The 15,627-nt window shown below is 39.4% G+C and overlaps 1 protein-coding gene and 1 long non-coding RNA gene across 5 annotated transcripts in view; one reads left to right on the top strand and one right to left on the bottom strand.

The window, feature by feature from the left end:
- The first annotated feature begins 1,960 nt into the window (after window positions 1-1,960).
- LOC134163200 (uncharacterized) lies at window positions 1,961-14,932 on the top strand. The gene is made up of 2 exons (XR_009964618.1): window positions 1,961-3,560; window positions 11,994-14,932. It is a non-coding gene; the product is annotated as an uncharacterized LOC134163200 (long non-coding RNA).
- CDYL (chromodomain Y like) overlaps window positions 6,736-15,627 on the bottom strand; it is a 107,351-nt gene continuing 98,459 nt past the window's right edge. For all 4 annotated transcript variants that reach the window (XM_062617806.1, XM_062617809.1, XM_062617807.1 and 1 more), the window contains 3 exons: window positions 13,929-14,139; window positions 9,631-9,774; window positions 6,736-8,635 (listed from right to left, as the gene is read on the bottom strand). In XM_062617806.1, the coding sequence (XP_062473790.1) occupies window positions 8,477-8,635; window positions 9,631-9,774; window positions 13,929-14,139 (514 nt within the window). In that variant the 3' untranslated portion in view covers window positions 6,736-8,476. The remainder of the gene's footprint in view (window positions 8,636-9,630; window positions 9,775-13,928; window positions 14,140-15,627) is intronic.

Here is a 15,627-nt window from a genome sequence, read left to right as displayed (position 1 = left end):
AGAAAGTTTGTCCCTGCCTCACGGTACTCTGGTTAGGCACGTAGCCTGTTGAATTGTGTCCCTGTAGCTGTTGTGAGGGTGTTACTGCCAGCAAAATAATGTCAGATTTACCAGGCTTTAGAGGCACTGGGGAATTACCAAAGGGGTCTGTCACTCCTTATTTTGTATTTTTCTCTCCCAATAGCATCTGGCTTGCCCCGGTGATGGAAAAGGTTGGTACATGGAAAACCTTGAGACAGACTGTCAAGAACAGTAATGGTTTGAGATAGCGAAAACCAGTTTCAAGATATTGTAAAGAGCTGGGGGAAGCTTTCTGGGAAGGGAATGGAAGCCGACCAAAGAGAAGCCTGGACTATTAAATTAATTAGCCTGTCATGAGGTTTTTGAAAGCAAAGATGAAGCGCTATTAGCATGTTGGCTTCATGGCAACACGAAGAGAGCTGGCTGGAGCCTGTTCATCTGCATGTATTTTTTGGATGAATTTAGGTCTTAAAGCCTGTGGATTTTGTTGAAAAATGACAATTTGAATGAGGCAACTTGGCTGCTAGGAGTCAGAATCACAACAGAGCCAAAATAAGCTTTGTATTTCTTAACCCCCTGTTACTGTGAGGTCCAGATTACCCCAGATGATGTGCAAAGGCACAAGGACTGAGCTGTGAGCTGCCAGGTTTTTTTTTGGGGGAGTGGGGGGAGGGAAAAGAAATTACAGTTGTCCATTATGTAAATACATGGCATGTATGAAAAAAACCCAGAGTTATTCAGATGTAGTAATGTGTATGAGGAAAGAGAGGAGGCAGCTATACAAGCAGAAAAAGAGCTAGGGATGTGAGTAAACTGAAAACTCAGACTGTGACTTCAGTGTCTGGCACAAGTCAGAACAATAAATAAAGCACTGAGATGGGAGGGGGCAGGGAAAAAGAGAAGTGTCAAGATTAGCATAAACAGCAAGTCTTGAGCTGGTTGTGCTGTGCATTGTGTTAGTAGGCATCAAGTTGTATTTGTGGGAAAGATGGATACCAGCAAAAGAGACTACAGGGTCTACGTGAAAGGTGACCAAAAGATCGCTGTGCTCCAGTCATTTTTGTACTGTAGTAGGAATCAGATGCAGCTCCATGGGCCTTCAAAGAGAAATACTGACATAATGCTAGGATAGAAATGGACCTTCTTTTATTAGAAAACACGCAATTAGATGAAATTGTGATTTATACAATTCCGGGTATGTGGAGAGCTAGCATCAAGGGCTGAGAAACTAGTCAATTAAAAAGTCCTAATAAGAAACAAGCTGGATCCTGAGGGACTTCTAATTTTTTCCTGATCCAAGATGACCATTAAGAAAATAAAACTTTAAAAAATCAGGTAGTAAGTATCAATTGGGGCAGATTTTAGCAAAAAATGCTTATATATATATATATGTATATACTTCATCTATGTGTGAACAGGATCTTTAATGCGGTATAGTAGCAGCTCTGGGTAGGTCCAGCTAGAAGAGTGCCAGACTTAATCCAGCATCCTTGTGTTCCTATTACAGGTATTGCTGGCCTCTTCAGATAGTGAATGATTTTACATGTCCTTGTCAAAAGCTATTTTGGGTGTCTGTACAGCTCTGCTTCAAGGTTGCTGATGGATAATGGCAACGCAGCAGAGAGAGATGAAGGTTGTTAAATATGTGTCTGGATACGGTACTGATCTGAAAGATGGGGAAGGATACAGTGCACAGCCTTTCAGAGGCTCCTGTTTCCTGTGGCTCCTGTCTGTTCTCTCAGTACACCTGAGGGACACCATTTTTATAATTTTGTATTTTCATGAGATTTGATCAGGGGATGATGCATAGTCCCTGCCAAAGAAAGCAAGCTACTGTTCAGGTTAACTCTTTCTAGGCAAGGAAAGCCTGTGCAGATCAAATAACACTGCAAAATCATTGCACTGTTCCATCTTCTGTTTAAAACCATAATAATGCTTGTGGCAGTTTCTCCCATCATACTTAATCTTGGACCAAGAATCACTAAAGCAAAGCTCCCAAAGCCGTGCTGGCAGGCCCTGTTTTGTAGTTTTACAAATGCTTCTGATTGTCACAAGTGTTGAATTCATAAATTCTGCTGGAACAATGTTAAGTCAGTGTGATGGGGGATAAAGTTGAATTTGAAGTCTCAATACAAAGGGAATTGGGTGACTTGTTAGTAAAACGTATTTAAAAAAGCTACTGAAAAAAGTCTTATAGTGGGCAAAATGTTGTAAACTGATCGGGTAAGTTGTCCATGCAGACTGCACATTGTGCATTATGTGCATACTATCAGCTGTTTATATATACTGTAAATATATTTTAAATAAGGTATTTTTAACCTTCCCCTTTGGTTTTACTGACAGCTATGTCTGAACCTCACAGTTACTTTCAGAAATATCAAACTTCACCACTATCTTAGAGCACAGTTTGTTAGTTTACACAAATAAAAAAGTATAGATGAGGGAGAATCTGTAGCTATGATTTTTGAAAAGTTGGAAGTCATTTTGCTTTATTCCAGAGCAGTGCGAACTGCAGTATGCTTGTCAGTTAAACCGGTTTGGGGTTGCTTACCCATTCTGGGCACCTAGCCAGCCTAACTTACAAAACTGCAATTATCGTGATTGTTAGGAATAGTTCCACTTCTTCCCTTGGATTTCTGCTGCTTTGCTTCTTTTCTTCTTAGAGGAAGTCTTAAATTTTCCTGTCTGTTCTGAGGAGACCCTATTTTCCCCTTAGGGGTTCCAACAGAGACACAGTGTCGCAGAAGCTCTCCCGCTGTCTGACAAATGTAATCTTTCCAGAGGCAGCAGCAGGCAGGAGTGTTGCTCCTCGGGATCAAATCCCTGCTGGCCCCAACCAACAAAGCAGCTCCTGCTGCTAGGAGATCCACAGTGCTTGGGGTTTTTTAATTTCATGGTTTGACACAGAATTTCTAAATATACATCTAATTTGAAGGCTGAGAGGCTTTGGTATTTGTACCATTCCTCGTTTATGGCAGCACCATTTCTGTGGCGGTTGCCAGCGGTTTGTCAATGAACACTTCTGTGGTATTTTGAAGCCCCTCCACAGAACACAAATCAAAAAGAAAGAGCTGGCACCAGGTGCTGACCACCCAGCAGCTTTTGGACTGCAAGTACTTTGAGGTACCTATGGTTTGAAGGCCTTTTGGTGAGGCAATTTTTACTGCACTGTTGCCTCTGGCCTTGCAGTCTCCAAGAGGAACAAGCCACTGCTTCTGTCAGGCTCTTCTCCAACTCTTTCCAGTCTGCTGCGCTGGCTGGCTGTAGATGTGGATAGTTTGAGTTATCAGGGAGAGCATGCTGGATGGTACAGTTTCATGTTGCTGGTGTGAGCTGGGATCACAGCTTGCTTCACGAGAAAGCCTGCGAGGTGGCGATAGTATGTTGATCTAGAGAGGAAACCGGGCAAGTCTGTAAACTTAGTAATGTACTCTGCTGTTTTATCATCAGTGATTTGCCAGGTCAAGCATGGCAGCTGTCCAAGCACAGTGCCTGCATGCCTTTGCGCAGCTCTTCAAACAGGGTTCCTGTTGTGCATGGTAGGAAAAACAGATGCAAAAGAGTCTTAATTTCAGCCGCTGCCCTTGCAGAGGAGCTGTTCATCTTTCCTGCTTTTCATGTAGATTCTGGGTGGGATGCTCTGATTCTCCTTTCTCTGTGCAAGTGCTTTCAGTTTGTGATGAGGCAGTGGTCTGAGAGGAGAGAAAATCCAGCGCTATCTTGCTTGTGCCTTGCACTGCTGTCTTCAGTGATAACACATTTCTGTGGAACGTGCCGTGACTCCCTGTTAGTCCTGTAGCTCTCCTCAGGTTACAGTTCCTCTTCATCACTAGGACTTGGAGAAGCACTGGGAACGTCAGAGACAAGGAAATAATGATAGTGTGTCAAGTTCTTGTGGATTGCTGGCCAGGAATCTTCTATCAGGGAATTTCCTGGGTTCAAACCAACTTCCTGGGGTACAAAACTCTGGGTTTTCTGAAGTGCCTGAATGTGAAGTCAGAGATGTCTCTGTGCGTGTCTCTTTCTGGACACTGGCAAAATTACATTTAATTCCAGCCAACCAGCCTCTCTCAGTAACTTCTGGACAATTTTTATATGGCTTACTTGTTTATTTTATACATATTACTGTTGTTAGTCTGCTGTCTTGGTTGCTTATTCGGTTTTGAAAGTTCAGTAATCAAAACCAATTTACCAGAGGGGAATTGAAAGAGAGAGATGTGAAGGGACATGGTGAGAATCAGTGATAACTGGTTCAGTGGCAAAATTGCAGTTTTAATGCCTCTGTGTCAGGAACTGTCTAGAGGCAGATGTGCCACATCTCTTGTTCAGCAAGTTTTGTTCCCAATGCATTATTTTACCATGTGAGTGTTGGGTAGACCTGTTCTGCTGTTAGGAAGTGTAGTGAGGGAACTGAACGGCATTTTAATACAGGCTAACCAGAGATTTCCAGAAACTTGCATATTTTCAGGTTTGGAGGGATTTTTTTTTTTTTTTTTTTTACTCATTAAAAATTGATTTTCAACCAATTATGTTTAAACAGGTTAATGTCTGTGAAAAATCTATTTGCTGACCCACAATGGCTAAACCTGTAAGAGAGTATCAAAAGGAGTAAGTGTGAACAACTCCTGTCATAGAATGGTTTGGGTTGAAAAGGACATTAAGACCATCTAGTTCCAAACCCCCTGCCATGGGCAGGGACGCCTCCCCCTACATCATGGGTGGTAGTGTTGCTTGGGGTATCCACTGCAAGGGAACCTGAACTGTAGACCTTGGGCCTGCATCTTTTTAAGGATTAAGCACAACAGCTTATCATCTTGTGCCAGCACCTTTCAAAAGCATTGGGGATCATATGAATTATTTTTTTAAGTATTTATTCTACTTCAGAGCTGGGTTATCTAAGGTCTCCAAACTTCCTGCTTTATATATCAATTTGCAAAGGTCTTCTGTTGAAGGGATTGCAGATAATTCTGCTGCCCTCCACTCTGATAGCAGTAACTGCAGATGATTGTGATTCTGTGGGAGAATATATCTGTTCTCCTGAGTGAATTAGACTGTCCAAAATATCCAAAAGTCTGTGATGATGTTGCCCCTGGTTCATCCATCAGACTGGCTGGTGTGGTTAATTTTGCTTCAAGAAAATTGGTGTCAAGACCTGTCTTTTTTCTTTCTTTTCCCTTGGATGCACAGGCTTGTTTCATTTCTCTCCAGAAAACAATTTTCTGTTAGTATGAATGAACATGTAATTCCTTCAGAAACATTAAGAAATGAAAGTGTGGCATAGTGACTTCAGTTATTCCTAGACACAGTATAATGCTGGCTTGACTGATCTGACAATCTTCAGATTACTCCAAAATACCTCTTGTGGCTTAGCTTACCCAGAGGTAAAATCCTGCTCTGCTTTCTACTTTTGCTCACTCAAGCTACAATATCAGCAGAAGCTGTGGTTAAGTGTACACAAATGGCTTTCAAACAGTTCCAAGTACTTTCAACCCATGGCTCTCTGGTTTCCTGACCCAGAGGAAAGGTCTCTTTTACTTCCAAACATAAACTTGAATGTGCTGGAACTTCTGTGGGGAAAGCATAATGTATGGCCTCAAAGCTGTCCAATTGCCAACGCCTGTCAATTTGCTGTTTGCTAGTAATAGGTGAGCCATTTGCTATTTCAGGAAGAGAACTAGAATGTCATATATTCCTACACTGCATTATCAAGGCTCCTCTGGTACTTTCAAGTTTTGGCACCAACACTGACACTTACCTTACAGTTTGTCTATACAGTCCATAAGGAACGATGCAAATTGGGTAGTAGTCATGCAATCAAGACAGCAGACAGTCTTGATACGAGACCTGAGCGTCAGGACTAAGCAAGGCTAAAGCTAGCTAAATTTTGTATTCCAATATCGCTAATTCCTAATTCTACTGTCCACTGATTAGGCTTCTGACACCCAAACTCGTGGCTTTAGTTTGCTTTCATATCTGAAGGAGTTAAAAACTGGGGAAAACATTTTCCTTGTTTACAGAAGTATACAGAAGTTCTCTTGGGCACAATTCAGAAAGATACTGTTTCTATGTTCTTGCATTGCACCCAGTTCCAATAATTCATGATACTCCAATATTCTCCTTCTCCAGGTACAGGTTGCTCACACATCAGTACTAGAATTAACGTAGAAAAGCCATTTTTGAAGTACCACTGCTGCTGGGAGGCTGTGACTCCAAACCAGGTGCAATCTATGTCTAAATGCTTCTTAGAGATGCTAGAGGAGAGATCTTTATATAAATTTGAGCTGAACTCCACGCGGTTTAACTATACAGAACTGTAGGTAAGGTATCTTTCCTTCTACTTTTCAATAAAACCAAATCTAACTAAGGAGTTCTCACACTTTACCACAGCATTGTAGGGAAAGTCACTCATTTCTAAGAGATTGCAAAGAAACATTTCCTGAATGTTATTTTAGAAGTGTAACACAAAAACTGAGAGCAGAATGACTACCTGTATATCATCTTCCCCATCTACTGCCTCTAGGAGAAAACTTCTACATAGTTACCACCAATAAATTAATTTTCAACTTTTCATCTGATGGAAATTAAGAGCTGATAAAAGATTAACAAAATAAAACATAAATATCAAAGTCATTTGCAAGATTTGTTGCAGCAACTCTTACTTTGAAATCAGAACTGAAATGTCCTTGAAAAAGACAACTCTAGGACCGAGCCACATTTAAAATGTGTTAAGAAATATTAGTTTTATTTAACCAGTTTTCACAGCTGAATATTTATTCTATAAAAACTTTACAGATTGTACAGTTATATATAGTTCAAACTACTAAGAACAAAGAAGTAGGTCCCACAGATGCAAAAATACTGTACCAATCCAAGGTAAAGGCAGATTTACACACTGTACAGCTCTCCACTGGGAAGGGGAGGTGGGTCAGTTCCAAGTAAAAACTTCAAAACTGTACAAAAATAAGGTTTGATTTCTTTTTCATTCTTCATAATACATTCAATAAGATTGCAAGCACAGATACCCAAGTAATAATAGGTATCTGCAGTCAGGAATCAATAACCACTCCTGAAAGGAATGCAAAATAGGTCTATTTACACAGGGCACTCTTTTACACCATACCGTATATAGTGTATATTTAAAATAATAAAAAAGCATAGACAAAGAACATTAAACATCTAATATAAGGTAGTTGTTTTTTTTTTAAAAAGGAGTTTTTCATTTTTTACGTAATAGTGTGCCAAAAGAATTTTAACTTATTAAATAATATATTCTAAGTGAACCTAAAATTTATGAACATAAAATGCATTTTTGGTGTAATACATCAATTAAACCAGCAAATAGGAAAAAAGAACCAAAAACAAAATCCAAACTGTATATAAAGTAGTATTCTCACCCAGCAACAGAAGCACTTATGTAGTTATTAAAAAAGAAACCCAACAACCAAACAAAACAACAAAAAACCAAACCCCAAAAGCAAGAAAACAAACAAAAAAATCCCAAATTCAGAGACGTTTTTAAAAACCCCACTAAAACTAACTTATAACTTAGGATAGTCATACAGAAGATATTCAGTGATTCACTAATACTGCAAAACAAGCTCTTTTTTATTTTTTCTTTCTTTCCCCTTCCATTTCCCTCCCGCTTCCCCTCATTCCCCTTCCCTAAGAGACAGTGGTTTCTTCATGTTATCTGGGTAAGAATTAAACGTATTCCTGCCCTCTTCCTCCCACCCCTCTATACCTCCCCCCCAAAAAGGACAGAGTGTTTTCTTAGCAATAATCCTGAGCACACTCTCTTTTTGGGGATATATGTGATGTAAGCTTAACAGGGTTTAATTACCCCACATTTTACAATGTTCCATTGCTTGAGGTATTTCAACCTTCTTCTAAGACAAGGCCTTCTATCTTCGCTGACTCCTTGGGCAGTGAAAGTAAGGGCTGGCTAATACCCGTTTCAATGCTGTAATCTAATGAACAAGAAAAGCATTATTCCAGACTTCCCTGCCACACAGAAAATAATGCAACACCATTCACTTTTTAATCCATTCTCTATTTGATACAGTACTAGCCAAAGATAACAAAAACTAGAGCCTTTAAAGAGATGTTTGGTAGTGCACTCTATCTTTTTTTTTTTTTAGCTTGTGTGCGTGTGTCTACATACACACTCTCACACACATATTACATTTTATATATATATATATAAAAGACATATATATGCACACACATACACTTGTGTGTGTGTGTGTATATCTATATGTAACAATCAGGGAGAAAGGAGTTTTGTTCAGATTTAAGTGATACAGTACTTTTAAACCCCTTGACAATAAAAGGGGAGGGTGTCCACTCCTGTTCCCAAGCTGAGCAAGGGGTTAGTTTATATAGTTTTTTTTAAATGGGCACTTTACGTTTGCCCTGATGTCCCAGAAATACAATTCCAGTGTCAATGGGCATCTCATCAGAACTCATCAATTTTCTTCTGCAGATATTTTAACATTGAGTCCATTCCTTGTGCTGAGCCCCAGATTTTCTTCAAAACTTCACATTCCTTTTCATTTGCTTGTTCCAAGTCCACCTTCATGATGTTGCGTACTAAAGCTTTGGATTCTTCAAGTACCTGGGCCAAACAAACAAACAAAATAAAGGAGTGTTTTGTTAGCATTACATGTGTACTTACAGGTTGCGTGGATGCATCCTGAAGTTGATTATGAACCTAAGCTTATCATACATAGCTTATCAACCTACAAGCCTAAGAAACACTTCACAGTTAAGAAGTACACAAAAATGTGGAAATGATGAAAATAGTAAAATTGTAACCATGAATATATATATATAATTTTATACTGATAACTAGAGAAAACTCCAACTTCATTTTGGTGACATCTAATCATAATAGTGTTATCCGGAACTGCTCCAATAAGCAGGCAGACCTTAACAATCTTGGGCATTCAAAGGAGGCTGAAAAATCTCACTTGCTTTTCCATTTAGAAAGCTATTGATCCATTTCAAAATCCAAATTTTCCAATGCACAGAACAGTTAATCTGTGCTTCATCTCTTCTCATAAGATTAAATATGGGTAGTTTTGGCTATTGTGCAACAGCCAGTAGTGCAACCAAACATGGGGGTTGGACTAGATGACCTTTGAACGTCCCTTCCGATCCACATTATTCTAGGCGTTTTGTAGTAAAATTAAGTTCAACATAATGTCAAAGACTGCATTTACTTTCCTAGTAATCTATGTTATTATAACTCAAGACATTATATTACAACTGAAAGATTTCTGTGCAGTACTTAGGGCAACTGTTTACATGGTTGATTAGAATAAGTTAGGCAACTATGTTAAACACAAGTATATTGTAAAGAGTCCAATGCTGTTTTCAATTTCATAACCAATGTGTACTATGGCATATGGCAAGAGTCTGATACAAACTGAAAGAGCAGTCCTCAAAACCCAGGAAATAAAAAGACAGTGCTATACTAAAATGCTGTACTTATTTCATGAAAATGGTCTTTTTTTCAGAAGGATGTAATGATGTAGCCTAGTAATACTTAGATTAATGCTTATTAATCTAATCATAAGCATGTATTGCAAGAAAATAAAGGAAACTTACAACTGAGTTACATGTGACCAGTTCCTTGATTCTAACCATTACTTCTTGTGTGAATGTTCCCGGCCAAAACACTTGAGAGACGAGTCCTTTGGCACAAGCTTCCTGTGCAGTCAACTTCCTTCCACTGAACAACATTTCATTGGCCTGAAGGGATAGAAAGTTACTTCTGGTATGAAATGTAATGAGACAAAACTCATTAAAGGAAAAATGTTCAAAACAAATACGGAAAATGCCTGCACTATTTGAAATAGTTTTATTATAGCTCTTCCAACTTCTAATGAATAAAGACTTGCATATAGATAGGCAGCTGGTGGTGTTTACTATACTATGGCAGGAGTTACAAAAAAAGCGGAGGTCTGTGATCAAGGGTTAAATGTGAAACTGGCTTTGAGCATTCATTAGCTCTAGCTATCTTGCAGCATTGCTCACTTGATTAACTATGTGGTAATAGGTTACAATGCCCGGCAGATCTGTAAAGCAGTAACGAAGACATTGGCTTGCCCTCTGTAATAGTGTTCGTTGCAGCAATGAAATCTGTGCTAAAATCTATCCGTAAATGATAAAGATAACCCAGTTTTGGTAGCAGACCTCCTGGGAACTGCTAGTCTTGGCAGACAAGAACAGGTAACGTTTTGCAACTGAATTTTTTTTTTAGTATCGAGTACTCAATGTGGTTTATTTTCAGCACTGCTCCAAAGCCTGCAGCAGGATTTAATTTATAATGCAACATTTAAAATACCTGGATCACCTTAGAATTTGACCTCCAAACCCCACTGCACTGAGCAGGATGTAGTCCAATTTCTGATCAAATTTATGGAAAATAAACATTCAGTCTAATTAAAAAGAAAAACCCCCAAACCAGTATTTAAAAGCTCTGACCACAGTTGAAAGGTACAGAACAGAGTACTACATTCTGTGCAACAAGGTTATCTCTAGTTCTCTAGAATTTTTTTATATGTAATTATAATACACTTGACTATTTATCAGCTTCTCCATTAAAGCTTCATCCTACAACCATTTACACTTACACTTTAATTCTACCTTTAATGAAGTTTCTTACATAGTTAAACATTTTGTTTGCCGTGGTATCTGCATGGAAACAGCCAGTGAAGATAAAGACAGAGTAACTGCCAACCTCAGAAACCCCAAATGAAAATGAGTACCACTGTTTCTTTATGACTAATTTATATCGAAAATATGCCAAAACCATCACCGGACTCTTGAAATCTGGGCAATGAATTCTGAACCTGACAAGTGCAGCATTTCTGAGGACAAAATTTGGAGGTTTTGTTATGTTTTCTAATACTGGAAATTCTGGCAATTATTACAGCAACTTTCAGTTAAGGATCTCAAAATGACCTAATTGCTGCAGGAACTGTTCCCAGTTTTGCCATTTTACACATGAAGCAAGTTGGAAACTCGGAGGTCTATTACTTGCCCCTTTGTAACAAAATACAAAGTCTGGGTTCTACTGGCAGTCGGGTTGCTGACTCCCAGTCCATAAAATTTACCAGCAGCACATTTCTCAGGAGTTAATATGGGAAGTTAGGATTCACATATATCCATTTTAATAAAACAAGCCTCGATCTAAGGATACAACCTACATGCCTGTTTAGTTCTACCTTCTCTGAAAGCAAAATCAGATTTACAAGGTTTATTAACTATCATGAGTCTCCTTCTGATTTTCCACATTACACGTGAATAACCTGAAACACTAGCTAAAAAACCATCTGTGCTACACACAAGTTTGTCTAAGAACAGGAATTAATTATTTTCCTATAGAAATACGGGGAAAAAAGTTATTCCAAAATAATTTCAAAAGCTACTCCACATTTATGTCAAAGATCCAAATGTGAAATCAATCCAACTGGAGTTAGGAAAGTCAGAAATTTAAATCAGCTGGTCAGGTCTGCACATTCTTCACATGTATTTTTGGTAACCAGGATAAAAACAAGTGCTAGAAAACCTTCATTTGTTTTCTAGAACTCAGCAGCAACATGAAGCCCCACAAGTGATACTGGGGCAGGTGCCTGTCTTCTGCCAGCTGTAACACAGCAGTAGCAGGAAGCCTCACACGAAATGAGTGGTCCTATGGGTTTTCACAGTTGACAGGCTTTGAAGGGAAATGTTTTGCTCTGGCATCCCCGCTTTTGATCTATACACAACATGTGTTGGAGACCCACTGCTAAATAAGTTTTAATCCAATAATCACACCTTGTGTCTGCTGTGAAAAATAATACACTTGGTGGTTACTTTGCAAGCCACATAATACAGCAATAGAAATGATGGTGATAAAAATATTTCATAAATATAAGATTCTCATTAACAACCTTAATTTTCTATTTGGTCTTCTCCTTCCACAGAGGAACTTCACAGGGACATCCTCTGATCTCTCTTTTACAGCAAGTGTTTTGAGGCTCATAGGGGAACTTCTGTGCAAGCCCACAGGCACTAGCTTCTGAGGAGCATCTTGACTCTCTTGCACTATGATCAGGAGGCTCTGAACCACCTGAGCCCCTGTCTGTGATGTGGACTGCAGGCACTCTGGAAATGCATATCCTGACTGACTGACAGAAGAGCATGAGAAACACTGCCAAGTGAGCTGCAGACTGGCAGGGAAACCCAGCGTGGGAAGCTTGAGCACATGGCTCCTGTGCTTTAGATCCAGGACCAGAAAACCAGAGCAAGAACTCCACAGCAGTCGCACAATAACAGATCTCCCCAGACAGGCACCACCTTAATCTCTGTGATAGATTATTTTCAAAAGCTAAGTTTAAGAATCCTTCTAAAATCCTTGGTATTCTCAGTACAGCATCAGTTTTGAATCCTAAGGTCTGGGCTTCAGTTATCCTGTAATAACAACCTCTGTTGAACATGTTCTGTGGAAAAACCCCTCCACAACAGAGCTGCTCACCAGCCACAACTGACCCTGCAGAGAGCTGAGTATAGTACAACAGTGGCCACTCACCCTGTCCCCTTCTGCACTAACTACGGAATTGTTGCTACTGGAAGCTTTCAGTTTAAATCTTTGTATTTAAAAATGAGAGCATTCACAAACACACATGAAAGCGTATACTAGGGAAGAGCTTCTTGTGTTTCTTGTACATCTTCTAAAGAAACAAAAAGCTACAACCACAAGTCTCTAAAGGACAGGGATGGATGGAATGTATGGATGAATGGATGGATGGCCAAATAAAAAGGGAAAGGAACAATCAGTTGTTTGAAACTTGCTAAGATATTAAAGCTACTCTTATAACTGTTAATCTATTCCAGTTACCTTTTCTCTTCTAATAACTAAATCCAGACATCATACAGTGAGTTAGTCATTAGATCAAGCGCATTAGAACTCGATGCTTTTAACGTATCAAAATCTCCATTTTAAATCAGTAAATACCTACAGAGAAAAATTTGCTTTTATAATAGACAGTAATTTCGGAAAACCAGGTGTAGCTACAAGCTCTTGTTTCATACTGTTACTGTGCAATTTCAAACTGGGATGGGGCATAGGTCAAAGTTTTCAAAGAACACGGCATAAAAAATAGTAAGTAACATGAAAAGAATGTAGGCAAGAGATTTTTAAATAGCTTTTTGTTAATTTGATTCTCACATCCAATTGGAAAGCAAGAAAAGGGATATTAAGAAGCATGTGGCTTATGTTTTCAGCAACAGTGCAAAACTTTTCCATTTTTCAATCCAGCAATACTGGAAATGGAGTCCAAAGACTAAAACAAAATAAACCGTAAATAACCCTCCGCAAAGGTGATTTGGGCTGAGTATTTCTTCCATAATGCACTAGTGTGAAACATCAGCAGAGATGCGCAAAGTGAGCAAGTTCAACACGACTTCTTGAGAACGAGTGCACAAAAGCAGAATTACTTATTTTGCAGATCAGCAGGAGACTGCCGAGAGCTGGTGCCACAGCGCTCTGCTGTGTAATGACACTGAGTGCAGAGCAGCCCATTCTCTGCTACGCTTGGATGCTGTGCTGAATGCAAGATATTGGTGGCTGGTCCTTACAAGGCAACAGCAAGGAAGGTGTGTCCTGGCATGCAGGATATAACCCTTCTGCCACTGCCAAAGGTGCCCATGACATAGGATTAGGTCCCTGCTTTTGGTTCTGTGCATGCAGGTGAAGACTAGGTTGCAACAGCATGGAGCAGAGAAGCTGTAAGTACTGGATTCTCATGAAAGGTTTTCATGAGAGAAAAAAACGGCAACTCAGCAAAGGTCAAAAAGTCTTGAAATCACTCTGGATAAGTCATCACAACTGCATTGCCCCTATTCTGCAAGCTACTTACAGAAGCCAGGCCCATTATCCGAGGGAATGTAAGGGATGAACATCCATCCGGACCTTGTCCAAAAGTAGTGTATGGTGTCTGAAACCAAGCCTTCTCGTTAGCCCAAACCACATCACACAGAGGCAATATAGATGCTCCAAGTCCAATGGCTGGGCCATTTACTGCTACAATGATAGGCTTCTTAAACTGAATAAAAGTATTCACAAAATTCCTGAAGAGAAACAGAAACATGTACTCACTATGTATTTATAGAGAGTAAAATATAGCAGCCCTTGAAAACTTAGTAAGAATTCATGTCCACAGTAACATTACTTTCAACACCAACCTGATAACCTTCCATGATGAGGTGGTTAGCTTGGATGAGGAGAGTGCAGTGGGTATTGTCTACATAGGTTTCAGAGCGAGGCAGTCAGCACTGTCTCCCACAAGACTCTCCCAGTCAAGCTGTTGATGTATGAGCTGGATGAGCAGACAGCGTGGAGGACTAAAAATGTCTGAATGGCTGGCCCAGAGGGTGGTGAACAGCGACACCAAGACTAGTTGGAGGCCAGTAATTAGTGTCGTAATGGCTGGTTTTGCATTTCGGTGAAACAGAACACTTCTACTATATTGCATTCATCACTACAGGTTATCATGCTCAACTCACCCTAGCGAGCTGAAGTAGGTGAATGCTGAAAAACTGCTGGAACAATCTTATACAATCCATCACACAAACACTCCCAATTCAGAGACTTGAGATAATTTTAATCACATTTGAATATTCCAGAGATGACCATCTTAGCATATATATGAAAAATACCATTCTTGTATTTGAAGGGGGGGTTTAAAAGTTCCATTTATCCATTTTCTTAACAACGAGTAATAGGTGACAAATCAGGATTCTGGATGGAACTGAATTACAACTAGTGACAGAAGCTCAGTGTTAAAAGCCTCTGTCCTCTGGCTGCATCTGAAGTCACTGCATGAGCAACTTTTACTTGGAATGACTGAAATATTTCATCTGGGGGAGAAAAAAAAAAAGGCAACAAAAAACCCACCCAAAACCCAACCCAACCAACCAGAAACAACAAACCGCACCTATTATCATCTCTCTATGAGCCAAATGCGCCTCCAATGAAACAGAAGGCCTTCTTTAGGGACATGAATATTGATAATGACAACAGAATATTGGTCTCTGAAGGAATACAGATGCTCTGGAAACATAACAGAGCTAATCTAAGAGCCCAGGCCCTCAAAGCCAGTGTTTAAATGATTAACTAAACTACTTGTTTGTACCATTTAAACATGTCCCTAAGATCCATGCTTTTTTCCATATATATTCTTCTAGTTTGTAGCAGTTCAGTTAATTTTCTTTAAATATTAGGTTTGGTACCTAGTGTTGGGATGATGGTCACTAGTTTTAGTCTACTCCTCTAAAATATCCACCATTCCACTGCTCTGAATGTACTATACCAAGTTACACAGTCAATGCATATCTGGTATTTGCATGTGTTAAATTTGTTTTCTTGAAGCCTTATAGCTGTTTAAATCTTTTAAAATTGGTTTCAACTGGAGGAGTATTACCATACTAACAGTTTTCATAGGTAAATTTTAGTAGTAAAAATAGCAATGCATTAAATGGCAACCCAAATAAGAAGGGACAGGAAATATAAAGAAGTGCAGCACAATACAGCACATAACAGGGGAGTGTCTGGGATCC

Source organism: Pezoporus occidentalis, unplaced genomic scaffold (assembly GCF_034315485.1).
Source record: "Pezoporus occidentalis ecotype Australia unplaced genomic scaffold, CSIRO_AGI_Poc_V1 ctg2, whole genome shotgun sequence".
Lineage (NCBI taxonomy): Eukaryota > Metazoa > Chordata > Aves > Psittaciformes > Psittacidae > Pezoporus > Pezoporus occidentalis.
This window is presented reverse-complemented; position numbering and strand designations above follow the sequence as displayed.